At 58.6% G+C, this 10,002-nt stretch overlaps 4 protein-coding genes across 4 annotated transcripts; 2 read left to right on the forward strand and 2 right to left on the reverse strand.

The window, feature by feature from the left end:
- VDAG_01193 (high-affinity nicotinic acid transporter) lies at window positions 1-1,846 on the forward strand (the record flags this gene model as incomplete). The annotated part of the gene is made up of 7 exons (XM_009650079.1): window positions 1-374; window positions 452-545; window positions 603-630; window positions 684-863; window positions 914-1,089; window positions 1,149-1,356; window positions 1,410-1,846. The coding sequence occupies 7 exons, from the start codon at window positions 1-3 to the stop codon at window positions 1,844-1,846; spliced, it is 1,497 nt and encodes a 498-aa protein (XP_009648374.1).
- A 1,263-nt stretch (window positions 1,847-3,109) lies between these two features.
- On the reverse strand, window positions 3,110-4,838 carry VDAG_01194 (polyamine transporter 2; the record flags this gene model as incomplete). The annotated part of the gene is made up of 4 exons (XM_009650080.1): window positions 3,110-3,557; window positions 3,654-4,456; window positions 4,549-4,659; window positions 4,716-4,838. 4 exons carry the CDS (start codon window positions 4,836-4,838, stop codon window positions 3,110-3,112), a joined length of 1,485 nt encoding a protein of 494 aa, XP_009648375.1.
- A 1,236-nt stretch (window positions 4,839-6,074) lies between these two features.
- Window positions 6,075-7,426, reverse strand: VDAG_01195 (uncharacterized protein; the record flags this gene model as incomplete). Its single annotated transcript, XM_009650081.1, has 2 exons — window positions 6,391-7,426; window positions 6,075-6,329 (listed from the first exon to the last, which is right to left on the reverse strand). Exons 1-2 carry the CDS (start codon window positions 6,997-6,999, stop codon window positions 6,075-6,077), a joined length of 864 nt encoding a protein of 287 aa, XP_009648376.1. The 5' UTR covers window positions 7,000-7,426.
- A 1,942-nt stretch (window positions 7,427-9,368) lies between these two features.
- On the forward strand, window positions 9,369-9,992 carry VDAG_01196 (F-box domain-containing protein; the record flags this gene model as incomplete). The annotated part of the gene is made up of 2 exons (XM_009650082.1): window positions 9,369-9,444; window positions 9,550-9,992. Coding segments are annotated over 2 exons (519 nt in total), but the record flags the coding sequence as incomplete, so codon positions are not given.
- Window positions 9,993-10,002: the final 10 nt, after the last annotated feature.

The raw sequence follows: 10,002 nt of genomic DNA on the forward strand, positions 1-10,002 counted from the left end.
ATGTCGTCCACCGACCAAGATGTCAAGGTCGACCCGGCCGCGCCCGTTCACAAGGAGCAAGAGTCCATCGATGTCGACTACGCGAGCGACCCCGAACGCCACGGCTTCGATGCCCAGGCGACCAAGAAGCTCCTGCGCAAGATTGATTGGGCTTTGATTCCTTTCCTCGCTCTGCTCTACCTCCTCTCTTTCCTCGACCGTACCAACATTGGCAATGCCCGTCTCGCCGGCATCGAGGCGGACCTAGGCATGAAGGGTCTACAGTACAATGTCGCCCTCGCCGTCTTCTTCCCGTTTTACGTCGCGGCAGAGATTCCTTCCAACATGGCTATGAAGCGCTTCCGCCCTTCCATCTGGATTCCCTCGATCATGGTGTAAGTAGACGCGTTGGGATCTTTTCGTCAGCCACACGTTGGGCTTGGTGATAAATCAGAACTAACCCGCCCGCTAGCGCTTGGGCTATTTGCACGACTCTCATGGGTCTCGTCACCAACTATGGTGGACTCCTCGCCGCTCGCATGGCTCTTGGTGTTGCTGAGGGTGGTGTAAGTCTTTAAACTCGTTGTCAACAGTATAGCTGTCGGATCTGACTCTGTGCAAAGCTTTTTCCCGGTGTCACCTACTACATCAGTAAGTTCAGCTGCTGTCCACCGAGTTGGGCCAGCGTTTGCTAACTTTTGCAGCCATGTGGTACCGTCGCAGGGAGTGTGGCCTTCGCATGGCCATCTTCTTCTCCGCCGCCACTGCCGCCGGCGCCTTTGGTGGTCTCCTTGCCCGTGGCATCGTCGAGATGGACGGACTTGGCAACCTCGACGGCTGGGCCTGGATTTTCATCCTCGAGGGTCTCCTGACCTTTGTCGTCGGTATGTTTCTCCAGCAACAACTGCGAAGACCACACGCTAACGTCCAGCAGCCATCATTGCCTACTTTGTCATGCACGACTACCCTAACACGGCCCGGTTCCTCACGACACCTGAGAAGGAGGAAGTTCTCCGCCGCCTGGAACACGACCGCTCGTCGCTCGCGGATGAGTTTGACATGCGCTACTTCTGGGATGCTCTCAAGGACTGGAAGATCTGGGTTCACATGGTAAGCGACGCGCTTTTGCCCAAAGGGTCAAAAGTATCGCGTGCTGACGACTGAAACAGTTCATCACCATCGGCATCTACACCCCTCTGTACTCTTACGCCCTGTTCCTGCCCACCATTGTCCGTGGCCTCGGCTACAGCAACGAGACGGCCCAGCTGATGACCGTTCCGCCTTACATCGTGGCGTGCGTGTGCTGTGTTACCGCCGGCTGGTATGCCGATCGCGTCGGGCAGCGTGGCATCTTCATGATCTTTTTCATTGCGTTTCGTAAGCTCACCCCCCTTCTTGATCACTCATCAGAGTGCACATGACTTACATAGCAACCAGCATCCTCGGCTTCCTCCTCCTCATCGTCTCCCAGAACAACCAGGTCAAGTACGCCGGCTGCTTCTTCGCTGCTATGGGTATCTACCCCAACGTACCCCAGGGTGTAGCCTGGAACGGCAACAACATTGGTGGCTCCCTGAAGCGTGGTGTTGGCATTGCCATGCACGTTGGCTTCGGTAACCTCGGTGGTGCCATCTCCGGCTTCATCTACCAGTCCACCCACGGCCCCGAGTTCTACCCCGGCCACGGCACCCTGCTCGGCACCCTGACCATGTCTCTGGTGCTCAGCATCTTCATGCACATCTACCTGCGCCGCGAGAACGCCCGCCGTGACCGCGAGTACAAGAAGCCCGAGGAGTACACCGCCGCCGAGAGGGCGCTCGAGCGCGAGAAGGGTGACAACGCAACTTTCTTCCGTTACACGATTTAAAGCACCGGAGGGGTTCGACGACTTGGGTGGCATGGGGGGTTGGAGGAGTTGGCCATTGGCTTATGTTTGCACAATAACGGTATTCCTGGGTTAGACTGTATTTGAGAGGACAGGGTTGGGAGTTATGACCGCCCGACATAGATTTTGTCCCCATCATGACATGACATAGAGTCGGTGGTGCCTCATCAATACATGTACTCATCTGCAAATTTCTGGTTCGATTCAACGGGCGTGAGTGAGACGATGCGAGTTGCCATTCGTCTGCCTTAGCCTGAGTCTCAAGTCTGTTTGAAGAGGCGACGGTCGGCAGAGCTGGTAGACGTTCTGCGCTCAATTCTCGCACCATAGTGAAGCGATGTGTCGAGCCCGAGCACGACGCAGTTGAGGATTTTCCCTTTGCTCTCCAATTCGCACCCCCCTTGACAGTGAGGTCAACATGCGTCGTCTGACACTCGCGCGCCAAGTCTTTTCGATGCCGACGCCTCCTTCGCCTCATGGGCTCTAGACGCCGTACCCCTGAAAGCCACGAAGCGTCAGTGGCGTGATGGAGAATCCAGGCTAAAATACAGGGCACCCTGCTACCACAAATATTGACATCATGGTCAGGTCGGCATTTGGATGCCAGGTCGGAACCCCTTGATGACGACGGTTCACGTTGGCGGGCGGGTTGTTTTGAGATTCGAGGGCATCGCATTGTGCTGTCAAGTCACGGTCATGAATGCGGAAAGAATCCCAATGGGGCTTGGACGGTATTTTAGGTCACTTATTGCTGTGGTTCTTCTGCTGGCCTTGCGGTCTCATCAACTCTGCCTGAGACGCTATCACACCGTTTGTTGAAAAGGCCACGCAGCCAGAGCAGTGGCAGTGAGGTTTTGTTACGCTCGAATGATGGAAGTGTTCTCTGCTCCAGTAATTTTCGCAAGCGAAGCAAGCCTATTTAGTTTAGCAGCTCTCACTCTCACTGAGTTCACATGACGGATTGACCCCCAGCATTGCATTCTGTCTACATCTTTTCATAATAAGTCTCTATCAGAAGGCCCAAGCAAGAAAACAACAAGCCTACGAACACATCCGACCACCAGATGAGCTATCTCATAGTTATGCATTACCATATTAATGTTCTTCTTTGTAAACAATGCCATGTGAACCCCCAATACCGTCATGATCACGTTTCGAAAATGCAAAACTCCGACCCATGCATCACCCCCCGTCAGCAAACCAGCAAAGAGCACAGCACCAGGCCCCGCTCTCGGCTTTCCCTTCCTACGCATTCAGCGTCCCCGGCCTCCGCAGCTCCTCCCCCCTCGCCTCCTCCTCATCGGTATCGTCCGCCGGCCGCTCGAGCGCGAGCACCTGCTGGCAAAACGGGCTCCTCTCGCGGATAGACCGGCCGCAGCGGATGAAGACAAAGGGGATGACGGCCATGGCGAGGGCCACGAGGCCGAGCAACGAGCAGGCCCAGGCGATGCCGAGGCGGGCGTACATGGGCCGCGTCGCGAGGGGCAGGCACACGGCGCAGACGGAGCGCGTCGTGCTGGCGGCCGTGTGGGCCGAGGCCGAGAACTGGCGGTACGCGTCGGTGAGGTAGTTGAGCATGGCCATGAAGATGAGGAGGTAGCCGGCGCCGAAGAGGAAGCCGGACATCATGGGCACGGCCGGGTGGACGGTCGCGCGGGAGGACCAGCCGAGCCAGAAGAGGGAGAGGGACAGCCTGAGTGTGTTAGTGTCGGCACAAGAAAGAATTCGGTGCTGGCGCGAGCTACAGCTGAAAAGAGAAAAGAAGCATGGAGACGTGGGGGGCACGTACGCTGGCCCGCCGATGCAGGCGAGGGGCAGCCGGCGGTACTCGTCCTGACGCGTCCAGGACGCGCCGCGGCGCAGGGCGGCGGCGTGGTAGGCGCTGAACCACATGAAAACGGCGAGGGCAGCGGCCGAACCGCCGAGGACGGGCAGGAAGGCGAGGCCCACGAAGCCGGGCTCCATGTCGTAGACGCCCTGGAAGATGATGGGGTAGGCCTGGAAGAAGAGGTAGAGGATCGAGTAGACGAGCGCCATGTAGAGCGAGGAGAAGAGCACGACGGGCTCCCGCACCATCATGGTGAAGGGCCGCGCGAAGATGACCTGGATGTTGCCGCTCAGCGTCTCCGTCTTGGTGAGGGCCGGCATGTCGGGGTCGTCCCGGCTGGCCTTCTCGGCCTGGCTAGCCCTCTCGGCTTTGCGGGCCTTCTGCTTGAGGCGGCGGCGGATGACGGGCACGTACGTCTCGGGCAGCGTGATGAGGGCGGGGAGGCCGAGGCCCACGAGGGCAAGGCCGATCCAGAAGGTCAGGCGCCAGTCGATGGTCGAGGCGAAGCCGGAGATGATGGGGCCCAGGGGCGGTCCGATGGTCGTGGCCGTCATGAAGTAGGCAAGCACGCGGCCCCGCTGGATCGGTTCGTCGTAAATGTCGGCGAAGAGCCCACCGACGACGGCGTTGGTGCATGCAGCGTTCATGCCGCCGAGGAGGCGGAAGACGAGCAGGGCGGGATACGAAGGTGCGACGGCGCAAGCGAGTGTGAAGATGCAGTAGCCGACGTAGGCTGCGAGCAGCACGCGCGAGCGGCCGGCGTACTCACTCATGGGTCCAAAGAAAAGGGGTCCGACGGAGTAACCGACGAGAAACAGGGAGTTGAGGGAGGACGAAAATGGGTCGGGTTGGTGACGGAGAAGTCGTCGGCGATCCAGCTCACTGCGCCGGGACCGGCAGAGAGGACCCGATGGCGCTGTTGACGGTTGAACCACGTGCCGACAAAGACGACATGGAGTTTCTTCAGCTGTTTCTCATCAACTTGGCTGGCTTTAGAGCAGTACCCAGGGAGGTCATACATACAGTCGAGAATTTGGTCGGGTCCATACCTTCCGGTAGTTCTTGAATCTTGGGTCGAGGCGGGGCTCGCCTCACCGAAGTCGAGACGGACTCTTCGGACGTCGAGCTGCCCGTGTTCAAAGACATGGTCATGGTCATTGTCCACAAGAAAAGGCACAAGGCACAGGAGAAAAACGTATTACAGACACGGAACACCTAACAGCCATGGATACGATACCGGCCATCCATATAAATGTGAAAAAAAAAAACCTGCCGCCGTGATTCCTAAATAGACAGCGGGTTTACGCTCAGCAGCGGCGTAAAGGGCGCCGTGCCGGGTGCACGTCCGTGGATCGGGGGAGGGTCGCCTGCGACGTATCAAGCCTTGCAAGCGTACTAGTTGACTCAAAGGAGAAAGAGATTTCGTACGGCATCGTCCACTAGACAGTCATCGGCCCCACGGGTTCCACGAGCCTACAGGCAGTTGGCGTTGCAACAAGGAGGTCCTAGGCCCCTGGGCTCCTGGGCTCCTGGGCTCCTAGGCCCCCATCAGGCCCCCCCACACGCTGAGAGGCTGAGTCTACATGTACGTACGCCCTACGCCTTTGGTTTGGTACTGGGACGGCGGTGTCAGGGCGGATGACGATTGACATGATGAGACTTTGGCCAAGGGCGCAGGAATGACAATTCTGCACGGCAAAGTTTCTAGTGACATGACATGCCATGCCAGACCACGGTGGCTTTTCGGATACTCAACGGCGACCCTTGCTTGCACGTCCTGCCGATGATACCCTCTGGCTGCGATGGAGGGCTTGACACCTCTGCATCTGGACTCGCGGCTGCTGAGGGCTGCTAAAGCTCATCTCCGAAAGGTTTAGTTGTGTGTTGGAGCCCAATCAGCATCGTGTGTGAGGCCCAATGGGGCAATGAAAGGGAGGGGGAAAAAAGGTGAAAATTTGAGGTTGTCGAGGATCGTCGGCTTGCTTCGGCTTGATGAAGTGGGCGCCGTCTTCTCCACCGGTATCGGAGACCCACTTGGGTACCCGGCGGTGGGACCAGTGGGGCCGGATTTGCTCCACCAGGCGCGTCCGGCAGGGTTTCTCAGGCGTTACGGAGAGTTGTGCCCGGGGTCCCGGTGTGTTGCCGTGGTTGATGACATGTGGTCCTTCTCAATAAGACTGGCATCTTCCTGAAGCTTCTCTACTTCGATTGGGTCTCTGATCCTTGTCTACCTATCCAAGCATCTTGCTTCCTCGCATCACCATGCATACATACACAATCCTGGGGTATCAACCATTCGTACTCTACAACATCATAATCAACAACAACAACGCCGCCCTTGACACGTCTGCTCTGCTCACCCCTCTCCTCCGTCAGTAAAAATCACCTCGTCGGCAGGAACGCCTTCGAATCGCGGTCCTGCTGCTCAAACGACTGAGGAAATGCGGCGATGCCGGCGACCATGGCAGCGGCCATGAAACACAGACTGATGATGACCCAGATGACGCCCCAGCACTGCGATGAACCGCCGTAGCGACGAGCAAAGACGCTGGCGTCGGAGCTGTTGACCTTGCGCATGATGAGGTCGTCGCAAATGTCCCAGGCCGAGTACAGCGACGACATGACGCCGATGAAGAGCTGGCGACGATTAGTTTGATACCCCAACGCGACAGCAACGCACAAGGCGCTCGGGACTCACCACGACAAAGCGCAGGCCGTGCGAGTGCGAGATGAACCAGCTGCCGACGAGAACGGCGACGGCAAAGAGAACGGTCAGGATGGTCAGCCAGTCCCGCTTGCCCCACCACAGGGTCAGCAGGAAGCAGACGCCGAGGACGATGCTCGCGACCTTGCTGGCGTTGACGTGGAAGCCGCAGAAGATGAGCAGGGCGCCGATGAGCGAGGAGCCCAGGTAGCCGGCGGGCAGGGTGATGCTGCTCTTGCCGCCGAGCATCCTCGTCTCGCCGCCCTCGCGCGGGTCGAGGGTGATGCCGACGACCTTGCCGCCGGTGCAGACGGCGGCGAAGGCGTGGCCGAACTCGTGGAAGGCGATGGTCAGCATCTTAAGCGGCCAGAGGATGTAGCTGACGTAGGGAATGTTCCACAGCAGCGCGATGATGACCGTGTAGGCGGCGATGACGCCGAGGGTCACGCGCTGCGTGTGGTTCGTCGAGAGGTCGCGCCGGGCGTACGTGTTGTAGTGCGGCGACGGCGCGCCGGCGGCGGCGTCTTGGGATGCGGCGGCGGCGAGCAGGTCGCGGGCCACTGACCCTGCGGCAGCCCAGGCGGGATGCACCAGAGGCGCCATGGTGGTCAGGCTTGGTGGTCAGGTTTGATCGCGGGATTTGGCCCTGATGAATGGTACGAGGGCTGACGGTGCGGGGTTTGATGTTTGGGGTTCCAAGTGAGTGAACGAGATAGAGAAAGAGATGCAATGCGAGCGAGCAGCAATGAAAGATAGTGACCGTCAATCGGGAGCTCGACAGTGTGATGAAGTGCGATGCAATGAGAAGAGGCTGAAGATCGAGCCTGACTGTGGCAGGTGAAGGCAGGGGCAGGGGGGACCCTTAAAATGGCAGGGGCGCCACAAATATGCACGACGCGCGTACTTGTACGTTCCTCACGAGCGAGTCGTACGGGAGACGGGGGTGCAGCGAGGGTCTATTCTGTGATTGATGTGAAGAAGAAGAAAAAAACAAATACGAGAAGAGTCGTAAGCAGTGATGATGTGTCTTGGGAGAACGGACGGTCAAGGTCGTTGGAAGGAAAATCCTCGAAGGTATCAAGTCATGCGCCTGGTTTTAGGTGTTTGAGCTGCTTGCTGCTTGCTGGTCGCCATAGTGGCTGGGTCGTGGCGGTGTCGTTGGAACGAGCGACGAGGCAGGGACACAAGGCGTGTACTGCCGGCGCTAGGCTCGATGAGGCTGCCTGTTTCTCCTATCTTTAGGCTCATCACGTGAGTTGGCGCCTTGAGGACGGATCGTGAGAGGCTGGCAAAGGCTGGCAAAGGCTGGCCAATGAGGCGAGGTACATTACTTAGTGCCAGACAAGGCCGCCAGCCGGATTCCAGCCGCCAGCCAGATTCCATCCGCCCGTGCTCTTGGTCCTTCCCCCTCGAAGCTTCCAAGCTTCCAATCAGTCCCGATCTTTTGTCCCCAGAATGTCCATTCACCCATCACCAATTGACCTTCCCACTTGCACCACCATGCCCCTCCATCTCCCGTCATCGACCTGCCTAGCTGGGTAGGTGCTTCCCCCCTCCTGCTTTGCGCTTGTCGATGCTCTGGCACAGCATCTGAGAGCAAGATTCCCATGCCTCTGCGCACCATTCGGCCGAGTCAATACACCCCATCCATACCATCTTGCTTGGATGGACCTGGGTCCTCGATTGGCCCCTCTCTCGACCGCACGACCCTCTCCTCTCTGTCGAAAGCTCCTGCTGTATCACGACATGCCATCCGGAAGTATCCTCTTGGCACCCCGATACGGAAACAGCTCGACACGCACGCGATCACCTGTCTGTCCTGGTCCTGGTCCTGATCCAGGTCCTGATCCAGAAGGGAGGGGGAGGGAATCCATCGGCCGTCCAGCCAGAAGCGCCGCTATCGCCTAGCAGCCAGCCTGCGCCGGCATGGCTTCCGGTCGGATCGCGTGAATCGATGCCGTTCCAGCCACCCCGCGAATGAATGAAGCGAGAGAAAGATCGTCTGGACATCCCCGTGACACCGTACAGTGGTAGCGGCAGCGGCAGGGCAGCAGCAGCAGCAGCAGCGGCAGAATCACAAGCAAATACAGAAAGAGAGAGAGCACGCGGCACAGGCAGCACAGAGGCAGAAGAGGGGCGTGCCTTCCTTGGGTTGGCAAGGTTGGTTGGACCTCTACCCTCGACCAGACCTTGGAGACCTCCTCTCACTCCGACATCTCCAGTACTTGAAGCCAAGTTCCTCTTCCTTTGTCTCTGTTTGTCCCTGTTCACCATTCCCTACTCCAACTTGCTTTTATTGTCGCCTCGATCCCCTTCGACTCGACCGATGACTTGATCCTCTACACTAGCCTTATCTCCTGGTTACAGCAAAGACCCACAACCCGCATCATTGATTTCAAGCTTTCAAGCCCGAACCACAGGAGCTACCCGCTTTCTCTCCCTCTCCCCCCCCAAATCCACACAAAGTTCCCGTCACCCCCTGGACGCCACCCCCAGGTCTTCCCGAACCTGATCTGATCGGACCTGACGGCCAGCGAATTACCTTGTTCATATCCTTACCCATCCCCATAGCCAACCTGACAAGCTCCAATCCGGGCTTTCACCTTTGCGCCGAAACCGGGGCATCCACCCTCTGGATCAACATCACGCCTCTGCGTCAGCACCTCCGGTCGCCGGCCTACATCCTGGCGTTCTGCCATACTGCTATACTCCCATACTGCCATTCTAGGTATCTGACAGCTCCGTCTACCTTGCGCCCCCGTGAAAGTCGTTCCTCCCCCGCGAAGCTTGACCTCCGGCCGTTCGCCGTTCGCCGTGCGACCCTCAGATCGCCTCCGTTCGCCGTCTTGGGAATCCCCCGTGTCATTCGTCCTCCCCCCCCGCCTTCGGCCAGGCATCTCTCATCGCCCAATTCAGAGTGCGACCGTCTTCGCTGGCCCGCTGGCCCGCTGGCTGGCCTGCTGTAGAGGACGATGGATGCAGCCGAGCCCCAAGCCTGGCAGGCCTCCTCGTCGCAGTCGCCCCGTTTCGACGCCAGTCTTGAAAATGGTGTGTCATGATCTCCATCGCACTCCTCTCCCTTGATGTCATATCCCTGCTGGCTTCTCCGTGGACCCTTACGAAAGCAAGGCATTCACTGACTTGGGGCCATAGAAGAGGACCATGGTCCTTCCAAGACGACCTGCCATTTTGTGACATTACCTGCCGAGCTCCTCGACGCCATTCTGTCCCACCTCTCGCCAATAGAGCTCGCCCTCGTCGCCGGCACCTGTCGACACATCCACCTCCACGCCACCGCCGACAGACAATGGCTGCCTCGCGTCCAGGCCAACGTTCCCGGTCTCATCATCTCCTCACCATACCCATGTCGTACCTTCCGAGAGCTCTATGGCGCACATGACCCTCACTGGTTCCTCCCCAAGCACAAGATCTGGTTCTGCGACCGCAACCTCATGGGCAAGATCATCGTCGTCCGCTATGATCCTCGCCGTGGCTGCATCGAAGGCTACCAACTGCTCGCCGTCGGCCGTCGCCCTGCGTCGTTCCAGCCTTGGCCAGCCAACAACGACGTTCTCATTCATGAATTTCGGCCGCAGGTCAAGCTAC

Source organism: Verticillium dahliae, genomic scaffold (assembly GCF_000150675.1).
Source record: "Verticillium dahliae VdLs.17 supercont1.2 genomic scaffold, whole genome shotgun sequence".
Classification (NCBI taxonomy): Eukaryota; Fungi; Ascomycota; class Sordariomycetes; order Glomerellales; family Plectosphaerellaceae; genus Verticillium; species Verticillium dahliae.